The sequence below is a fragment of the Phoenix dactylifera genome, unplaced genomic scaffold (genome assembly GCF_009389715.1).
Source record: "Phoenix dactylifera cultivar Barhee BC4 unplaced genomic scaffold, palm_55x_up_171113_PBpolish2nd_filt_p 000204F, whole genome shotgun sequence".
NCBI classification, from domain to species: Eukaryota; Viridiplantae; Streptophyta; class Magnoliopsida; order Arecales; family Arecaceae; genus Phoenix; species Phoenix dactylifera.
Window position 1 is genome coordinate 51,174 of NW_024067722.1, and position 21,614 is coordinate 72,787.

General features: G+C 41.0%; 2 protein-coding genes and 1 long non-coding RNA gene across 3 annotated transcripts; 1 reads left to right on the top strand and 2 right to left on the bottom strand.

Annotated features, from left to right (window-relative positions):
- The first annotated feature begins 6,114 nt into the window (after nucleotides 1-6,114).
- On the top strand, nucleotides 6,115-8,260 carry LOC113463043. Its single transcript, XR_003386619.2, has 2 exons — nucleotides 6,115-6,287; nucleotides 7,689-8,260. It is a non-coding gene; the product is annotated as an uncharacterized LOC113463043 (long non-coding RNA).
- Nucleotides 8,261-9,650: 1,390 nt separating this feature from the next.
- LOC103712016 (probable ubiquitin-conjugating enzyme E2 16) lies at nucleotides 9,651-15,950 on the bottom strand. The gene is made up of 6 exons (XM_008798379.4): nucleotides 15,515-15,950; nucleotides 15,264-15,367; nucleotides 15,036-15,138; nucleotides 14,885-14,948; nucleotides 10,199-10,287; nucleotides 9,651-10,114 (listed from the first exon to the last, which is right to left on the bottom strand). Exons 1-6 carry the CDS (start codon nucleotides 15,692-15,694, stop codon nucleotides 10,019-10,021), a joined length of 636 nt encoding a protein of 211 aa, XP_008796601.1. The 5' UTR covers nucleotides 15,695-15,950; the 3' UTR covers nucleotides 9,651-10,018.
- A 1,642-nt stretch (nucleotides 15,951-17,592) lies between these two features.
- LOC103712019 (thioredoxin H1-like) lies at nucleotides 17,593-21,614 on the bottom strand. Its single transcript, XM_008798387.4, has 3 exons — nucleotides 21,428-21,614; nucleotides 18,047-18,169; nucleotides 17,593-17,922 (listed from the first exon to the last, which is right to left on the bottom strand). Exons 1-3 carry the CDS (start codon nucleotides 21,512-21,514, stop codon nucleotides 17,788-17,790), a joined length of 345 nt encoding a protein of 114 aa, XP_008796609.1. The 5' UTR covers nucleotides 21,515-21,614; the 3' UTR covers nucleotides 17,593-17,787.

Here is a 21,614-nt window from a genome sequence, read left to right on the forward strand (position 1 = left end):
CTCCATTTGCAAGCTCTCCGTGTTGGGCCACCTGGCTTGTATGGGAGTGACGTGGGTTGATTAATCACTAGAGTTTCTGTTCCTTTCGATCCGTTGAAAGTTGGGTGTCCTTTTGTTGCTTGCAAAACTTTCCCACATTTTTAATGCATGCATGTCCCCTTCTGACCGTGTCTGCATGGGGTTTGTTTTTTTTTCAAAAAAAAAAAGAAAAAAAAACTTGATGAGTGCAACTTTTGCCCTTCCTTTTGAAACAAGGTGATCGTACAAGCCACATAGCAATGTCTAATTGGAGTAAATGCATTGTTTCAATGTTTAACATATAAATTAAGACGGTAGGAGTGGGAATTATACCCGATTGAACTATGGGTGACGAAAGCTTGTAATTGATCAAACCTGCAACAGTTCTACTCTGTCGGCAAATAGGATCAAATATTTTGGCCATTAGTAATGTCTATGATAATGCTGAAGAACTTATTTGCGTGGTGACTGAAAGCATAGCCAGGTTGGCTGCATGCGATTGTGTTCCCAGTAAATTTAAATGAACTCTTGCCTTTGATTTGTAAAACTCGGTAGTTATATTCGTTAACTCATTAAGCTGACACTGAATTTGGTTAATTAACTATAATTAAAACTCAAAGAGTGAAGCATTAGATGTAATTTCATGGTTTTAATATAGTACAAAATTGTTATCTTCTTGTATGCCGGTTTGTATAATCTATTAAAATTCAAGATCTTAGAACCCAATTTCATTAACTTTGAGTTGACTCAATTTCTAGCCAATTCGAGTTGGATTCTAGGTTTTGAACTTTGGCTCGAGGTTTCTTGGCTTCAACGAAAGATCCTCGACTATATACTAGCTCAAAAGAAAAGAAATATTGTCCGAAATATTTCTTCTAATTAAACCTATTATAGATTTTCAGTGTAAATTATTACAAACCTTACAACAAGACAAACTAATCATGCTTTATAATGTAAAAAAATATGTCAAGGTAGACCAGCTAGTCTTCTAGCGTCAAATTACCAAAAAATATAATTAGATGATTAATCAAGAATATCGGTGATGTCGAAGGCAATATGCATTCTAGGCTATTTTAGTTTTCAGTTAATTTTCTTTTCTAATCATATGTGATGTATTTGAATTTAGACCATGCTGCAAATATTAAAAATTTCTCCCTATATAACGTGAACTCGAAGGACCTAATTTTTCAAGTATTATTATCAGCATGCCCTTCTGAAATACTTTCTTAGGGAGACACTTCGATTTCCTTGGAAGCAGATATTTACTCATATGCTTAGTACGTGCTAAACATTAACATTTATCAAAATGATCGAAATGTACACCACTTCACACGGAGTATAGTTTTCATGTGCCAAGTCATATGTGGCCCTCTTTATGCTACATATTTATTGCCATAAAGAAACCCTCCCTCTCTCTCTCTCTCTCTCTCTGGGTGCAAGTTGGGGGAAGGTAATTAAACCCTAAAAAGAAGGGGGGGAAAAACACAAGCGAGCTCATGCTGAAAAGTGGAACCGGCACGTAGATCCATATCCATATGCCTCTCACAAAAGAGAGCATAAAGTTTTGCCGAAATCAAAAACTTTTTTTTTAATTCATATTCAAGAGAGCGCGGTACAAGCATGGTTTTCTCTTTATTCAACTCGAGTAATTACCTATCATTAGTTTTCATGCTTTTTTTGTGGTTTTTCTTGCTTTTTTTTATTTCTGTAGATGAGGCGGTCAGGCAATTTTGCGCAACACAATTGCTCAAATATATCAGGACAAACCTTTGTTGTCAGAATTTGACCCAAATTCATTTAAGACCTGTTGTTGTGCCAATTCCTGCATGTTCCTAACTAATCTCCTCGCCAGTATAGATTGGATCTCCACTTTTTCCAAGTTTTTTTTTTTATTTTCAGAAAAAGGACTTTTGGCGAATAGATCGATCCATTTGGGTTCAATTGAGCTTGGATCGAGCCCAAGCAATGAAGAGAGGCCAGCTGTATCCTTGATTGGTACACGACGCTGTAGTTTCGTCCTGATCGGCAGCCGATCGAGACATAAGGGAGGGCAGTATTTATTATCCGTCGTCAGCTCTTTGACGTGTTGTGCATAAAACTAGTTGTTGCAACATAAATGCAAAATTTCTCCAAATGATCATTGTGCAGACACAAATAGCAAATGCATTCAATGCAGCCGGTAATGGGACGGGACCAATTAATTACATGCGTGGTCGGATGCGATCCAAGCTCGGCAGCAACTACTGTGCGTGCAGCGTGCGAGACGGCAGCACGGAGAGCCACGGCTGGCCCTGCATGCCTACTGCTTTGCATAGTTTTCTATAGGCAGGCGGCAGCTTCCGCTTCGCTGCAAATGCCAATAACACCCCGTCAACTTAGCACTCAAATGAACTTTGATGCTAAATCAAACTCCGCATGGGGCACCTGCTCATATGCATTTGAATATTCGTTACAATATTGACGAGACGATATCAGCAAGCAGACAAGGCTCTCACTGTCGATCATCATGAAGTGGGACACCTTGTTCGGCAAACAATGCGGCAATATTTTGAGCACGCGGGTAGAAATTTCGTAAGCTTGGACCTGCCATCTATAATTGCTCCTCCAACTTTCGTACTTTCCTTCCGCCAATGGTTAACGGGATGGCGCACGAAGACCGCAAAAGATGGGGAAATTACGCGCGCTTTAGATGTATTTGCATGGGAATCCAAGGGGGTCAGGAAGATAGAAAAAGATCGATGATGTTCTGCTCGCGCGCTTTAGATGTATTTGCATGGGAATCCAAATGTATCATCAGAAGGTCGCTCTTTAACTCCATGCGGGCCCGCAAGATAGCAGCCCGGAAGGTCTAAGGGAGGGATGGCATTCGTCCGTTTCCGTGGGGAAGAATCCAAATTTGTTGTTTTGTGGTAAAAGGGAAGCGAAAAAAAATCAGACAAGTAAGAAGGGAAATCGTTCACGGCAGCCTTATGGCTCTCCAAAGTCTGATCGAATTATTTTTTTACGTCTCCCTCAAAAGACGAAGGTAGAGTGTTTTTTGATCTGAGGCACGTCCCACCACCATCGAAGAGGACGTTTAAATTAGAGAATGGCCCGGTCCCAACTCCGAATAAAGTGCTCCTTCAGATAAAGATGAAAACGTGGATAAGGAGTTTAGCGTACCTTCGCCCTGCCCTGCCCTGCCCTGCCCCGCCTCGACTTCCATGCAATATAAGGGACCCACCTTCGGTGGAAGTCACCATACAAAGCCCGAGGAGAGAGTTTTTATTCGCGAACGTGGGGCTACAGTTGCTTCGAAAAAATAAAATAAAATAAATGACCGGAGTATTCAAATAAATAGATTGGGTTGATCCTCACCCAATCCGATCTGACCTATTTAGACATGATTCGACATACTTTTAAGAACTCATGGAGCCGAATCGGATTCTCAAATTAGACCCGTTCTATTTTTCAAATCGAATTAGAATTTACCGAATCTCGAACGATCCGACTCAATTCGTTGTTTTTTGAGCCAATTTTGAATCATTTATCCAACCATCCAATCCGACCCGATTCGAACTCGAATTATCCATGAAATGCACACTGAGGCATCAGCCAAGCTAACATTACTGCATTCTATACTCAAGATTTTATGTAAGGATGGGCACCATGTTCTCAAATTTTTTAAGATGACAAAACTTCTCGATATACTTGAGGATTACTTGGCTATAGAGTTCTGTTGGTGGAAAAATGGACCACCCCACAAATACAATTATAGCACCCAAATCTGTCAGCAAGATCGAGCTCATCCAGGCCGAGCTTATGCAAGCTCATCTAAGTGCTCGGGCTCTTCCGCTCCCGAGCTCACCTAAGTGATCGAGATCTTCCGCTCTCGAGCTCTTCTAAGTGATCGGGCTCTTCCGCTCTCGAGCTCATCTAAGTGCTCGGGCTCTTCCGCTCTCGAGCTCATCTAAGTGATCGGGCTCTTCCGCTCTCGAGCTCTTCTAAGTGATCGGGCTCTTCCGCTCTCGAGCTCATCTAAGTGCTCGGGCTCTTCCGCTCTCGAGCTCATCTAAGTGCTCGAGCTCATAGGCCGAGCACAGAAGGCTGCCGAGCACAGAAGGCCGAGCACAGAAGGCCGAGCACAACAGTCCGAGCATAGAAGGCCGAGCACAGCAGGCCGAGACCAGAAGGCCGAGCACAGCAGGCCGAGCACAGAAGGCCGAGCACAGCAGGCCGAGACCAGAAGGCCGAGCACAGAAGGCCGAGCATAACAGGCTGAGACCAGAAGGCCGAGCACAGCAGGCCGAGCACAGAAGGCTAAGACCAGCAGGACGAGACCAGAAGGCTGAGCTGACCTCAGAAGGCCGACCTCGTCGTCTATATGCTGCGGCCATGCCCTGCAGTAGCCTTACCTCACCATGTTTTACTTGCCGGCCACGCCACGACATATTAATCAGGAACCATACTCTGCTATGACTGTCAACGCCTCATCATTCCCAAGAATGTACTGCACTGCGCGCCTCAAGCAAGCTCTGGCTGCACGCCATCTCCTCCCATGATGGAAACGGGCCATCCACGGCAACTCATTACTTCCACGCCCACGTCCAATCGTGACGGTAACCCATTAATTCGCCCAGTCACATCACAGGTAACCCTGCCACTCTTCCTATAAAAGGGGAGCTTCTCCCTCTAAAAGAGAGGAGGCTTCTTCCTCCCAAAGGGATTTTTCGAACTTCACATACAGTCCCTCTCTCTTCTCCAAAATTAAGCCCCCCTCTGACTTAGGCATCGGAGGGCCGGCGCCGGAAAAGCCCGGCCACCGGCTTCTTGCAGGCCCCCCACGGAGGACGCCGCTCGCCGACGGATCGCCGCCCGCCAATGTTCGCCGGAGCTCCTCCTCCTCAGCCGACGGCCGCCCCCGGGTCCAATTTCCAGCAACAGTTGGCGCTAGAGGAAGGGCCTAGCCCTCCGCCTATCCAGCAAGGAGCCGACCCGGGCACAGGACCTTCCCGCTGGGGGGGCTGTGTTACGGGGGGTTCTCCGAATTTAGTCCCACATCGGCTAATCAGCGGAAAGGTCTGTGCCTTAAATGGGGGGCTCAATAACCTCTTCTCACCGAGGCGCCTTTTGAAGGGCAAACCCGTGAGGGGTGGAATGGGTGGTTCCACCCGGGGCGCCGTCAAAGCGCGGACCCCCGGGAGCGGTCACGATCCCCGATCCCCAAAGCGGACAATACCTCGGTGAAGACGCGGTCGCTTTCCCTGCTCGGCTGGTGTGTGGGCTGTGCTGGTGACGGGGTGCAAATTCCGCATCAAGTTCTGTCCCAAGACATTTGAAAGAGTGGACGGTTCGGTCCGGTGGTTGATCGTCGAGCAGCAATTGCCCGTGCTAATTAGGACAAAACTTGATTTGTATTCTTATTATCCACATGTGGCCTGGGGATAAATTTGGCCACAACAGATGTTGTTATATATGGTTTAGATTTCAATCCGCATGCTGATATATAGGCAATGAATAGAGCACAAAAAAATTGGGCAATCAAGCAGGCTTCTGGTGTACAGGCTTGTGGTACGTGCTAGTGTCGAGGAGCGCAGCTTTCAGTTTGCTAAGAAGAAATTGATGCTTGACCAACTAGAATCTCGAAAGGAAGTGGCGGACATTCTTGGATGGGAAACAGAAGAACTTTTCAATGACCGTGATGCTGTAAATGGGCAAGATCCAAAAGAAGCTTTTAGCAGCAAAACTGATGCTGTTGCTGATGGTGAGAATAAGCATAGATGGAGGGCTGGTGGTCTGGGATATGTATGCCCGGATAAATGCATTGACGGATGCACAAAGATCATGTCGGATTTTTAAAGCTTCTTGATCGGTCAAACCTTCAGTCACCAATTCTTGAAAGTGGTGATGGGGAGTCAGACAATCCCTGGTGCAGTGGAGGTGAGGTGTAAGATTTTTATGGTGCAGTAAAGTACTGATTGTTTACCCAATGATTCGAACCAGGCTCGGTTCGGATCGGAATCAGATCCTTTTTTTTTTGGGTTGAGACTAGATTATGTATAAACCTAACCTGACCCGAATGTCCTATTGGGTCAAAAATTGTAGTCATAAAACCGATCCAATCCGAGCCAATTATGGCCCCCTCCCCACCACAACCCTCCACCACCATCGAGTAACCGCCGATCACTGCCAATTTCATCATTGATTTCACTGTCCTTTTTCTTTTCTTCCCCTTGATAGTCGACGCGTTGGGGTTACCACGCCGGCCTCCATGCCTCACCGAAGTCAAGGTAAGAGGATCAATCTCCTCCCTTATCATTCTCCTCATCTCTCCTTCCAATGGAGCTCACTGTCGGTTGAAAAATCTACCGGAATCAATGACCGGAAGAAACCCCTGTTCGCATCTCCTGTTTTTGATGTTTTTATTTCTTTTCTGGCTGTCTCTGCTGCCAGTGTTCGTCACTAAGAGATTCGGTCTCTTCCTTACGTTGGCCCCTAGACTCCATTGGAGCTCCAGCCGCTGACAAGCAAGTTGGGATATGAAATCCAAGCCAAAAATGACTCTGTTCCGTCCCTATTTTTGTTCTTCTCTCCCTTTCCTGGCCGCTCTTCGCTGTTCGCCATCGCCACCGGCTACCACCTCGCCCGACCACCACAATGATAGCCATTGCTCAACCCTTTTTCTTTCCCTATTTACCAAGAAAAGAAGAGGAGGAGAGAAAGAACCCATCCCTCTCTCTCTTCTTTCTCTCTCTTCTTTCTCTCTCATCTTCCTCTTTCTCTCTCTAAATAGATCTATGGCCCCAGTGCAGTGCTCCGTCCATCTTTTTTGTGGACCCTTTGAAGAGGCCTTGAAATGCTCTGTGTTGGGATTTTTCCAAGCCCCCCTTTAGGGGTTCACTGCCACGTATGGCTTATTGAGGCCACATGGTGGCATCGGTATTTGACAGCCCAGCCTGCGCTTATAGGGGCACATTGCGAAACCCCTTTTGCCCACTTGTCATTTAGTACGGGGCTCTGCTCTGCCGTTGATAGCCATGGGGGAGCCCTACTGTGGTCAGCCTCGACTTGAAGAAATAAAGTTGCACTTCTACTAACAGCAATTGCTTTTGGTATGGTGGTAAGCGCTTGATCCAACACTCTGATGCTCGGGCCGCCCACCGAACCAATCATCCCGACCTTGTTAGATGTCCCTAAAACCACCATTGAAGAATCTTATTGAACGATCATATCTCTGATTAAGTACGTGCCCTATGATTCATTGAGCGAACCGTTTAGACCTGACCCACTCGGAACTAATATTTATCGCGCCAAGTCTTCTCTTATTATTTTTAATTCTATTAAAGTTATTAATTTTACTTTTAATATTTTTAAATAGGCTTAACAAATTTGCTTAGTGACTTATGGTAGTCTAAGGCAAAAATAGTTAGTAGATTTTACATTTCTTACTATTTTTCAAATTATCATATTTTTCATGCACATGATTTTGCTAGTGAAGATGTCATGTTTTTCTTAAAATTTTAGATCAGCATATATAAAAATCATGATTTATTATGAAAAGTGGTTCCATGAATATTTTTTAATGAAAACAGCATGTTTATAAAGAACCAATTTTATCATGCCATTTAATATTTTTTTATCTATCTATGCATATGTTTTACGAAACAACGTGTTATTGTACTTGTATCTAGGCCGCAACCACACCTTGGAGTATGAAAACTCAACATTGATGGCTCAGTTCAAGACACTGTTGCAGCTTCAGCATTTATAATTCATGATAATCAGGGAAAACTAATTGCAGCAGGAGGAAAGAAATTGAGACATTGCTCTGGGTGTTTGGAGAATTTGTAGTTGTTTGATATGGTCTACAGCTGCTATAAACAATCTTGGAGCTTAACAATTATGGATGGTAAGGAAATTTAACAACAGAGATAAATTGGATTACATATCCTTCTTGTAAATATAGGCAGGAGGATATAAATATGTGGATGACTTCAAGATGGGCAATTAAAGTTACTCATATACCAAGAGAAGGAAACTATGCAGCAGATTGGTTGGCTGCACCAGCTTGTCAGAGTGACCTCTTCATCTCAGAGACAGATTGGATTCATCCTGAGTCGGCGTATATACTGGCTGCAGATGGTTTACGAATTGTACATATAAAGGCCTAGGCTCAGTTATGTCCTGTAACGTATATACTTCTCCGTTTCAAGAATACTAATTCCTTCTCTTCTGTATGTAATAAAGAAGGCCTTCAAGTTTACAAGCACAACGGTTGGATTGGAGGCGAAAGATGACCCATCACACGGTATGAAGGGCTCAAATTATTATAATAATTTCAGGTAGATTTTCCGAGTTATATAATAATAATATAATATAATAATTGCAATAATATTTACCCCTTAGGCTCTTATTATTCAAAAAAAGAAATATGGAGATGAAACCAAGCGTATTTTCTATTAATAAAAATTATAAAAAAATAAAAATAGCTTTTTTATTTTTAAATTTGTTTTAGAAAGTAGTAGAAATGATGCTAAACGCAGCCTAATTTTTATAGATTTTTTTTTTAATCAAGTAGAAAAGTTTGTAAATTCAGTACAAACACGTATAAACCTATATAACCTCTAAAGGCTTGTGTGGCTAGTTTATAGATTTTAGTGGGAGGTTGTCTTTGAAAATTGAAAGAACAGAAGAAAATGAAACTCAGGATACAATCGGTCATTCCCTCGGAGCGATGAATTGAAAGGCTGCTTCTCTCTCTATTTGGGATACAAAATATTCATTTATCAAATATTCATATAGGATAGTTCAATCAGAAAATTTTACTAAAATTAATTTATAAATATTTAATACAAAATATTTCTATGATATTAAAAAAATAATTATTTTAGATAAATGAATTTTAAATGGTTGTCTCATTGTTCTGCATAAAAGCTAAAGCTAATAAATCATAAAATCTAAAAATAAATTTCAGAGAAAACAGATTTTACACTTTATTTCATAGAATATCTTTCACAGAGAATTATATTTCTTTGATTATCTATTTTATAAAAACTCGTGAGCAATTAATGAGGCAGCCAAAATATTCAATTTTAATTGTTAAAAATCAACAACTCAAAGATCACACCTAAAGGAGGGAGGGAAAAAAAACGACAAATATAAAGCACCCCTGCCCCTTTTAAAAATTAAGATTGCAGGTCCAAAAGAATTAAACAGAAAAGCTCCACAGTTAGAGTGCGGGATCTCCCAGGAGTCTGAACGTTACGGAGCCATGCCTTTTTATCGTTTTACAACGCATATACATGCAGAGTGAGGAAAGTTCTGATTCATGCCGTCTAAGAGGTAAAACCCTTCTGCATGCCGTGCTCGTCAAAATAATCCTCTGCCCATCACTTCCAAGATCACCACCCCAAGAGCCATATCTTGGATCGACAGAAACCTATTTTAGCAGATTGTAGATCTAGGAATCAAATCTCCACAGGTCGCACCCCTCCACAATCATCTGATGGTCAACTCTCTCTCTCTCTCTCTCACACACACACACACACACACACAAAAAAAAAAAAAGGGGTCGACCCGTCTCATTCTTCATTTTTTTTTCTAACTTGAGGACAGGTCTTGCACGTGCCATCGTCACCTTTTTGGACCAGTGGGAACCTCCATGAAATGATTTGCGTAATAACACCTTACAATTACGTTTTTTTTCAAAAAAAAAATGAAGAGATTAAAGACGAGAAGTAATTTAACAGAGGTGGAGGTCCAACCATGTTTCGCAACCTTTCCACTGACGAGGCTGACGGGCGTTTCTCGCACCGCTTTCTTCACGGCCTAGATTGGTCCCCCATATATTTTGCAATTCATAACCCTTAACGAATATTTAAGCAAGCAAACTTACAGCAGTTCAGGAATCCTTGATTTGAATCAACTAAAACTCCCGTATTACAGGGAAATGGAGCTCGCTACTCTTTGTGAGATAGGTGGGGGACCTCGCCACTCTACTGCAGAAGCACCACCATCGGCATCAAACTTTGTCATCATGGAACCACCATCTTGTCTCCTTGGGAGACCTACCGTTCCTGCAGTTCTTCACATAGCGGTCGTTGTCAGCAGGGCGTTGCTGCAACCACAAAAAGATTGCCGTATGACAACCATAATACGTAGCATGAGAGATGGCATTAATAAGGAGGAAATGCATAGGAACCTTTGCAGTTGAGCTCGACAACATGGATAAAATGCTAATACAGACAGAACTCACGGTCATCGCTGGCGACCAGGAATCATACAATATATCTGCGGAGCCAATTAAATAAAATGTTAGGCAGGTCTTCCAGAAAATGCCATATTAGTATTTATGCATGCCCTCAATTCTAGCATATTGCAGTCAACTTCATGCTTGGTGTTTCATCAGAACTCCCAAAGTCAACTCACCATATTGCGAAGAAACATCATCTCGGGACTCTTTGAATGATAAATTTTACGAAACCAGCTTTATAAAAAATTAAAATAAATGAGTTTTACAAAAATGGTTGTTTTATAGTTCTCCATCAACAACTGTTCTGCCAAAACTGGTAAGTTATAAAACCTGACAAATGGATGTTACTAAAAACAAGTCTCCTCCTGTTTTTCAAAAAAAATAAAAACACATTTTGCAGAAATCATTTTTACACAACAATGTAGGATTTACTTCAGGGATCCTTCACCTGGTCTTTTTATGAAGGGCTACAGTCCCAAGATAACCTTCTACAACACCTCCGTTTTATTTTTGGAGACCATCTTCTTTCTTGACCTTCATATACCAATCTAAAGCATCTTAGTACAGGGGCCCAATCAACTCTTTCACTACTATCCATAGTCAGTTATCCATCAATTTATTTTCTACGAAACCTCAGCTTCCTCTCATGCAATTCATTCATTTAGTTTTATCGAAAATCAACCTCACTGTCATCCCTGTAACACCTGTCCTTTGTGCTTGGACTCTCTATGATGCTTCAAAGTTGGACCCATTAGTTAGTATCGGCCTTGGCTTTTTCTTGTTTATTCTTCTTTCATTTCTCTTTGTTACCCTTTTTTTTTGTGGTTAAGGTCCAATGCTTCTTGCACTCATTATTAATGATAAACCATTGCTATAATGCAAGAGTATAGTCGTTTCTATTTGGGGCCAGCCTTTATGAACTATGAGTTATGTTTCTTTACCAGTTAACCTACAAAATTAAAATCCACATTCTCCCTCTTACTAAGCTTGTTTCAATCATTGCAATGTTCACATCTACCGAAGTCTTCCTGTGTCCCTTTATCTTATTGTTGTATTGTTCAGGCAAATCCTAAATGCACCTTGTTACTGAATCAGCTTAAGTCCTTGTTGCAAACCATAAGATCAACTCGCCCAATTTTTTCACCAAAAAAAGATCGCTCAATATTTTTTCAAAGCAACGGGATAGATATAGAGAGTAGAGACATGCACTGGAAAAAGAGAATGCCTCACTCACATACCAAAATTTGAACGACAGGTAAGGAGCACAAAAAGAAAAGAAAGTTATAAAGTTAAGCTACCCTTAATTGCAAATGAGAAGTGCTATAGCAACAGAATCCCGCAGAAAAAAGTTACAAGGTGGATGTGTGGTTATATGATCGATCCATTTACTAACACTCTATAGTGCGAAGTACGGGCAGTCAGCCATCTGAAAAATCAGAAGGTTACATGTTAGTTTTGTAAGTTTTTGTTGCGAGATTTCTGTGTTATTTTAGCATTTCTCTTTGCAACTTGTTATTACATCTAAAATGCCTAACAACAGAGAATTAAATGATTCAGAGGTTTTACTTATGTAGTGAGTTACTGTTTAACAACACTGGACAATTTTTGATGATATGTCGTGCAGAAATATCCTAAGTTCCTAACCATCTAAACTTTGGTCTACAAGCAAAAGTGTATAGAAATTAAGTCATGATCATGATATGGATTCTCCATATACAGGGCCCACCACAGATGTATTTTAACCTAGCACTATCCATTTAGGACCACTTGCTGCATGATGTACTTGCAATGACATGGTATAAGCTCAAATCCTTCTGATTGAATTATAGGTCAACTTTATACGTTCACATATGCCTTTCTCCACAAGTAGTCTTTCTCCCATTCATACAACTTAGATGGTCCTACCCAATATTTCAAAAGGTGAAAGCACAAGGAAAAACATAACCCCTCAAGACATAAGGATTAAGCATCATATTTCATTAAAATTTTTATATAGGAAAGATTCAGAACTTATGAGAAATCATGTGAAAGCACATGAAAAAGAAAAAAGCATGAATGCAAGTATGGGGACTAGACATTATTATTTTACCAAACTTGGCTAGCATGCATCCACTATACATACTACAGCTGTGCACATACATTAAGCAAAAACACCAAACCATGGCATGCCTTGGTTCAATATCATTGTGCAACCCATACAGCCATAATAAGTGCTGCATTTAGGTTCACCAACAACCTCATCCAAGAATAAACAAAACACATGTATTCCTTCCCTTAATCAGAAAAAGAAATAATTAAAAGCCTAATAAGTATGACTCCAATAAAAGGTATAAATAAGGCACAAGGTGCGCATCTCAAATAAGTCTTCCCTGTGATGCATGTCCCTCACTTTGTAAAGCCCCACCCACAATCCTCAAGGCATCTCTCAAGAGCCTCTCCTTAAGGCGCAAGGCAAGCCAAATATCAAATTAAGCCTTTTAACTATCATCCATATTCTGCGTAATAAATGTCTCAACTTTTCCCTTAACCTTGTAAGTATCTAATAGGTACAAAACACTCCACAAGGATGCATTTACTTCAACAACCCAATAATTTTACCAAAAATATTTTCATCTTTATTCTTTTTTGAACCAATTGTAATGACAGGATTGAATGGAGAGGAAGAGGGATAACAAAGCAGTCTCCAAAATCCCTATCACGAAGACAAGATTAAAGGAAGAATCAAGTGAGAATATAGATGAAAAATAGGAATATGGAAAGGCCTTTAAATAAATCAAGTTCTAATTGACAACATGGTCTCTTCATGTTAAAGCAAATACTATATATATGGTTTGTTTTAAACACCTTCACTCGTTGCTTTCAAAACTCTTTTGATCAAGTTCCGCAATCTCGATACCAAGTACCGTATCGGAACCTTATCGGTTTGGTACGACACAGTACACCTCTATACCGAAATAGCTCTTTAACCATTTTTCTCAATTTTTATCTCGGTACGCCTCAATACAAGTCGGTACACCTCGGTATGGGTTAGTACGCACCTCGATAGGAGTTGGTACACCTCAATATGGGATGGTATGGAGCTTGTACCGACTTGAAATTTAAGTTTCGTACTGGTTTCCTCCCAGTAAGCCCCGTACCGGGCAGTACGACAGACTGCTTTTGATCTTTGCTTTTTTCATGTTCCCACCTCATGACATATGGGAACATGTTGCATGACAACATATTCTGTATTATTTCAAGTAAACTAGACCCAAAAAGTTTCATTAGTAAAACACAATAATCCACCAGAGAACTAGTTCAAATCAGTTATGCTTTCAGCAACTTTCTCACAAGAATCTTTCCAATGACAAGCTTCTAGAGATAGCTTTAGTATTGCTTGGCGCCGATTGGTTTCAAACTTCTTAATCTGATCATGAAATTCCATAAGGTAAGAAAGCCTTGCAGAAAGAATTAACCTTCTTAGTTCTTCGCTTCTCAAATCACTGCCTTATCAACACAGAAATATGGATCAAACCTTTGTAGAAATATTGTGGTCCAGATTAAAGTTTATCTTGGTTATGATGTTAAAAAAAGATGTGAATTTGTAAACATATGCAACTTTCCCTTCATCTCTTAGCTATTTAATCTTTGTAATCTGAATTTGGGAACATATTATTGTTGCCAACCTTTAAAAAGTCCAACAATTTCCCCAGATATTTCATGCCAACTGTCAATATAAATATATAGACATGTAAATACATGCTTATGTATTCAAGGTTGAGCTCCCTAGAATAAAGTAAAGTTGATTATCAGAGATCAACTGCCACTTACCACTTGTGTTCATGCATGAAAAGCATAATGAGCTGCGATATGCAGGCTTTGATGCACCAATCACTAAGCCAAATGCTATCCACCATGTATCCATGGTCCGGCATTGCATATAGTATGACAGTTTAATTCAAAAATAGTTGATGAAATATCATCACAATCCTCATATGCCAATATCAACAAGACGTTTACAGAGAAGTATTTTCAATGTTCTTGATATCACATTCAACTGGCTAGTCTACCTTTATTTTTTTTAAAAAAAATCTAGTAATTTGTGGACTGAAATCTCATTTGTTCTTGGCACCTTTTCAAATGAATCCGTATCAAAGAACTAGTGCTTATTGCTATCCAAACTTCCATACTCATGCCTGTTGTCAAATGATTTCAGTAATAAAATCACAGTACATATGAATAGGAAAGCAAGCAATTTATTGACATCATTAAATTAACAAAACTCTTACTTTAACCCGATATTCCCTATCTGAGCCCTGAACAGCACTCAAAAGACAGAAAGGAATGCAATGCAAACAGAGAATCAAACAGAATAAGACATATGTACAGACCCCCATCACATGTCATGATTCTTAACACCACCAATGTTTCAAAGTCCTCAAATATCTCTGCCTGCAACACCAATACAAAGACACCATACTTCTTACGCATATAATGCGATTAGAATCAAACCTTAACCATGACTTCGGAATGAATAAAGCTGAAAAGTGTTCATTCAAGCAAGGAATTTTCTGACATGTAAGATACAGTAATTTTAATTTTAAATGTCGAATAGATGAAAATCCCGTTTTTCCCTTTTAAGCAAATAAAAATTACCTAAACAGATATGCCCGTTGCTGTATATGTGCGGATGAAGTGGTGCGGGATGAAGAAAAATGACCTGATCAAAATTCAAAACTCCATATATCAGAACTAATCTTCCACAACGAAAGAGCAAAATTTACGGAGAACATCAAGAATTCGTCACCTGTGGAGCTTCCATTGGGTAATGCTCGGGGAAATCGACCTGAAGCTGGTACTTCTCGCTCTCATAGAGCGTCCCCGGTGCCCCAACGACTTCAATAATCCACCTTCCAATCAAACCAACATAATAATCGACTAAATACATTGGGGGGCGGGGGAGGGGGATCACAAGAAAAAGCTAAGAGTCGGATCAAAATAAGGGGAAAAGGAGGGACAAAACCCTAGCCCCAACCTTTGGAGATTATCTGCGACCTTGTGCTTGAAGCCGGCCGGCGGGTTGACCTCCCATTCCACGAGTTCCTTCTGGAGCCTACCGCACGCGATCTTGCTCAGAGCCTGCGACGAACATGAACCGGACCAAATTAGGAAATTTTTGAAGACATAGGAAGGCCGCAAGGAGAGGAAGAAAGAAGGGGAATTGGGGCATCGAGAGGAGATTGCAAGGAAGGGGAGAACGAGGGAGGAGAAGGTGAAGGAGAGGACCTTGCGGGAAGAGGCGGAGGAGCTGGTCATTCTCCGGCGGCGAGCGGCGGAGGAGGGGGAGGAGATGGGGCGGAGGCGAGAAAAGAAAGAGGCCGACTTTGGCCTCCACTGCGGTTTTTGATCCGCTCCTTGGCGGAGCGGTGCCTTTATGGACGAAATTGCCCTTTCTTTTGTATTCATGGAGATCTTCTTTTTGCAATCAAACACCTAAGAAAAGAAAGGTTTGAAAGTGGTTGATCTTTCCTCGCAACCACCGCACTTTGGAAACTGGAATGCACGGAAAAGGTTACTTTATTTGTTTAGCTGATTGAGAACTTCAGCCACTGAGGGTGGAATAGAGATAAAAAGAGGAGCTTTGTTGCATTGCCAAGTCCGGTGCACAGCGAACTTGTTCCGGCCCCTTGATGGCAGTCAAGGATGCTCTGCGGAAGTCACTCCAGCCTGCAGCGGGTCGGCCTTCACAAATCCCTCGCCGGCCAATACCACACCACGGCCAAGCTCCCAACATTTAAACTGTGACCCCCGTGGATTGCGTCGATGCTTCTGATTCCATGGGGGAACGGGCACCAAGATCCGGTGCTTTTCTGGATTCCAGGACGCACCACAGAGCCACAAGCCCCAAAGGCTCGACAGAAACAATTAGCCACCTGAATCTGAGCCGAGAATAGGGATGAAGGGCAGCCAGCCGCTCTTTTCTATGCAGTTGGGGGAGGAGCAGCAGAGGTTTTTACCAATTGCCTCGAGCCTCTAAACTCGGTTCTACCCGAGAAAAACAGGTCCTGGAACATAATTGTTCGAATCCATGAATCAAACAGCTACTACATTGATATACGAATCTCCAAAAATTCAAGATTCTACAAAATGCCAACTAACTTAGGTTGGTTGAGGCAAGTTCAGGCATGAATATATCAATTAGTCCCATGCCGATCCCTTCCCCTAGCCCTCCCATCTTCTCTTTAGATCAGAACCCATCCACAAATCCCTGCCCACCCTCCCCCGTCTCTCCACTTCCTCTCCTCGACGACTACGAGCCAATCCATAGCTTCGATCAACGGATACATTCCCTGTGATCGCATGGGAGCACTCTCCCAAGGTCTTTGATGAAATCTGCATTAAAGACGTCCCTTGGTGGAAAACAGTAATTTACGGTGCGCTCTGATGGCATTTTCTATCTCAATGGATTATTCTAACTAGGGTCAGTCGAGGCATTTTCCATGAAACTTCCGGGCCTGACCCAATAAATCCCAACGCCCACTACGAGAGCTTTCATATCACGGGCAATCTCTCCATCTAGTCCCCGCACCACAAGCCGATTATATGAATATAACGAGCTTGATCGGCAAAAATCAAGCAGAAATAGTTCGTCCAAACTATCCCCAAGGTCATCCAGCCTCAGACATGATACCACTCGTAAGCTCATCTAGCTACGGAAAAGGTTTTAAAGGTTCCTATTGCCGCTACATTCCTGGACTGAGGTCAATAACCGTCCGAGGTGCGCTGAGGTCTACTGTTGGAACCGAAGTATGCTGAGATCGGATGAGATCGAGGCGATCTAAAATCGGCCGAAAAATCTACAAAAACATTTGTTTGCAGGAAGATTTTTGATGGAAGACCCAACAATGCTTAGGTCAAAGATCTAAAAGAACAGTACAAGAGAGAGTGTTTTGCCATTAGAGCTGTTATTTTGCCATTAGAGCATGATTAACTTTTGCGATGCAATTATAATGCTTCCTCTATATGAATTAGGTAAGGGAGACCAATGGAGCAAGAAATCACAGCCAGTCGGGCAGTGATATTTGGCGTTATTCTTGCATCGGTCCAAGCAGAGTGGCATGCCGATTCATACCGAAGACGTTTACCTCGGCTAAACCAAGGTAAAAAAAGTCAGATCTCCCAAGGTTGGGATGACTAATATTCTCCCGATCAGTTTCCACCGCCCTAAAGCTGGGACGTGACCTCCAATGACAGGTTCTAAGGCTAGGTATGACGCCACAGCACAGGAAGTGAAGACCCAACGCTGTTTCCAGAAAGCTAATATATACCCAGCCAAGCCTAAGCCTGAATTAATCCAGCACAAGTGAAAAGCAATTGCTCAAGATAACCATTGCCATAGTCATAAACCAGACAGCAGCTAAGTTGACATCCGAATCTCAAAACATCCAATATTCCACAAAACGCTTATTAACCACGGCCGTCTTATTAGGAGTTCAAGACCCCCTTTGCAGCACGTAGTAGTATGCACAGATGATCCTTCGTGAAGCAAGAGGGAGCTCTCACTTGGGCATGCGCAACTCGATCCTCTTTGGCAGATCATCTTTGTGAGCACCAACGAGCTTGTCCACAATGGTTCCCTCCTTCAGGAAGATGAAGGTTGGCATGGCTTCTATTGCCCAGTCCTGGGCGACCGACTGCCATTACATGACTACTAGTTAGACAAGCTGCTGAGAGCAAGTGCACCCAATAGTACAAACACAAGTGTTCAGCTGATAGCATAAATACAAGTTTTCTCAGCAAAGGAATGAAGATGCCTACCTTCAGCTCATCAACATCCACCTTCAGAAAAAGCACACTAGTGAACTTCTTAGACAGCTCAGCAAAAATTGGGGCAATCATACGGCAAGTTCCACACCATGAAGCAGGAAAGTCGATGACCACCTAGAGCAAGCATGACATGCAACACAGTCAGAGCTCACAAATATGGTAGTTTCATAGAAAATGTACACTTCCATGTATCTAGTTTAGTCACTTTTCTCTTTTGGTTGGTGGGGACTGGGAGGAAGGGGGTTGACAGGGGAAGAAGTTTAAATCCATTGAATTCTCTATTACTTACATGCCATTCTGAAATCAAGAATCAATTCAAAGATTAACTCTATTACTTGGATGATATACAAGTTCTCTTGAAAATCAAAAAAAGTAAAAAAATCTGAAAGCTAAACAAATCACAATTAGTCATCAGACAGAGAACCAAGTGTTGGAAGATGGATCAAGACAGGATGGGACATCCACCGTCTTGATTGTTGGTATGCAGGGCAACCCGATCAATAGGAAAGCCGAGATGGCCCGTTCCACAGTATTTAAAAACTTATTCTGCCCCGCATTGATACTTGTAAACCGTTAATCATGCCCTAATACTCATAACCATCCAGTCCTCCATAGATTATCAAAGCTTACAACTAGGTAGTTTTCATCCTGTAAACTTTCATGTTTCAACACTAACCCTGGCTAGAGCAACAAAAAACTCTCACTGCTCCAGTCATTTTCTGCAATTCATAGGAAGTAAATAACATAGACATGATCTGGAATCTTTTCTTACTAATAACTCTGCTCACTAAATGAAATCCAAATGTACCCATGCTAATCCTCTCAGTTTTGAAAAACTTCCCCACTTCAGTTCACCCAAGATTTTCACAGCAAGTGGTTATGCTGTCCCAAAGTGTTTGCATATGGCTGAAGAACAGTACTTGTAGCTCCCTGAAGCAATGGTGTGTAAATATGCAATATATGCGCAGTCAAGAGGCTGACTGTTGGATGACATTTTTATGTTAATGAAGTTCATGAACTGAAACTTCTACTAAACAGCTGAGTTAACAATGTCTTAATCTCCATATTAAAATTCTCACAAGCCATAGATGGTAGATACAAATAGAATACCTATCTCTAATAAATGAGTACTAGGAGAGTGACATCTTTGAGAACAGGAGGGAAACATAAAAAATCTTTCCTGCATTTATCCTATATAAAAATTCAAGCTGGAAGCATGGATTCACAAAATTGTCCCTATTATACTCTGGCTATAGAGTAGGGGTGAAAGTAGATTGAACCATTCAGATCTATTTTTTGTATCCAGAACTATCCGGATATGGATAGAAATTTGAACATCCGTATATGTATCCACATCCATCAAAGAAAAATAGATGTGGATATTAATAGACAATTATTCATTCCTTATCCGAATATCCGTTTCTATTTGTAATCCTATTTAATTTTATATAGCACTCATAAATTTTTAAAAAATATAAATGACCATATTAATATGCTATTAACTTGATTTATCATTCACTTAGAAATAGCTTTGATTCTGTGGTCACCAAGTTTAATTATTTGATTTATATCAGTATTTATATCCATACTTTCAGTATCTAATTTGTATCCGTATCCGTATAAAACAAATATAGATATGAATTTTTGCATCCGATTAACATCCATATTTGTATTCGTCAGACAAAACAAATATGGATATGGATATACTAGTATTCGATCCGTATCCAATTCGATTTCAGCCTTACTATATGGGCTTTTATGTATTCATCAGACAAAACAAATATGGATATGGATATATTAGTATACGATTCATATCTAATCTGATTTCAATCCTACTAATATAGGCTTCTATGTAATTGTCAGACAAAACAAATATGGATATGGATATATTAGTATTCAATCCGTATCCGATCTGATTTTAGCCCTATTATATAGGCTTCTATGTATTCGTCAGGCAGAACAAATATGGATAAAGATATACTAGTATTCGATCCATATCTGATCCGATTTCAACCCTACTATATAGGCTTCTATGAACCACAAAGGAGTCATGCTCTTGAAAACCTCGGCGGCGGAGCCTAACAAGCGCTGACTTTGATCTATAATCTAAAGTACTGCATGTCTATTCCCTCAAGTAGTGAACCACCTTCTCATTCGTAAGTAAACTCTCGGTTACAAGGACTATCGCACAATTTCTTAGCACTTGATCGATTTCCAATATATTCATGTTATCTTCAAAAGCCATGGTGCTATCATGATATGAGCGGGGCCGTGAACCAACTAATATTCTTAAAAAATGCCAAAGCAATAAGATGTGCCAACACCATGATTTGCTTTATTTTCTACTAATACTTTTTAAGACCTCCATGATAGATCAACACATGCAACTTAAAAAAATTATGGTGATAGTGGTTGTTTCTGGATAATAACATCCTTAAACTAAGTCAAAAAGTAAGTCAAAAGGGACTGCCCGACACCCTTAAACTAAGTCATGGGCTCGTAGCATTCATTCCATAGATACTGAATTCCTTTCTCCGGCCAGAAACCATGAACACAGCAGTGTGAATTGGAATTGGATCTGATGCATGAAACTATACAAACCAAACACAAAACGATGATGATAGCAATGATGAAGTGATGATAACGTTTTATCTTCGCGTAATTATTCTACTCAATCATTCAAATAATAGCAATAAAAGAATAGCAAATAAATTAAAGAAAATAAGGACAGAAGCGGAACCACTCGAACTGATTCTAGACATCTTTACAATCTAAAAGAAAAAAATATTATCAACTTGGCAATCAAATCCATCCCACCTACTGAACTATACAAAACCATCATTGAAGATTCCTAAAACTGTTTCGGACATGGATACACACTTACAGACCTATCTTTCAAAAAACAAAAAGGGGGGCGTTTCAATGCCTGGAACTTTTTCCCATTATACTCTAGACGATAGTGAAGATGGAGCACGAAAGCGTCAAAACATGCACGAAAAAAAATACCGAAATATTGTTAAAAAAAATCCAGTTTTGGTAGATCAAACCAACACTAGCTACGAAAAGAACCACATCAAAACCATCATCAAATTCTTGAAGACCTTAACAAGCCATCAGAATATAAAATCAATTACAAACCACCAAAGAAAATCACACGCAGCAAAACAAGGGAACACATCAGATCAAATAAACCGGAGAAATCCAAGCAGAGTAATGCGCTAGAAACCTCGAATCAAAAGACCATGTCAAAAAAAAAAAAAAAAAAGGACATAGAGATTTTGCATTGATATAGGGATTTAAATTACCCAGAAAGAACGACAGAAACGAAGAGATCGGAAGAAGCGTCGAGAAGAGAGGAGGATTAGGGTTTACCAGCTTCTTAGATTCACGGGCCTCCTGGAGCTGCTGGTTCCATTCGTCGACGGTGTGGCAACCGATCACCGATCCCCCTTCCGCCATGTCTCGTTCTCCCGGTCGCTCGCTCTCTCCTTTCTCTCGGCGTCCGCAAGGTAAGGGTTCGACCTCTCGCTCGGCTCGCGTGCCCCCTTCATGTAGCCAA

Coding starts and splice junctions, on each gene's coding strand:
- LOC103712016 (XM_008798379.4), bottom strand. CDS start 15,694: ATGAATACAAAAGAAAGGGCAATTTCGTCCATAAAGGCACCGCTCCGC. Junction 15,368..15,514: donor CCTCCGCCTCTTCCCGCAAG/GTCCTCTCCTTC, acceptor TGTTCGTCGCAG/GCTCTGAGCAAGATCGCGTG. Junction 10,115..10,198: donor TGTCGAGCTCAACTGCAAAG/GTTCCTATGCAT, acceptor TTGTGGTTGCAG/CAACGCCCTGCTGACAACGA.
- LOC103712019 (XM_008798387.4), bottom strand. CDS start 21,514: ATGGCGGAAGGGGGATCGGTGATCGGTTGCCACACCGTCGACGAATGG. Junction 18,170..21,427: donor CCCGTGAATCTAAGAAGCTG/GTAAACCCTAAT, acceptor TGCTTGCTCTAG/GTGGTCATCGACTTTCCTGC. Junction 17,923..18,046: donor TGGATGTTGATGAGCTGAAG/GTAGGCATCTTC, acceptor ATGTAATGGCAG/TCGGTCGCCCAGGACTGGGC.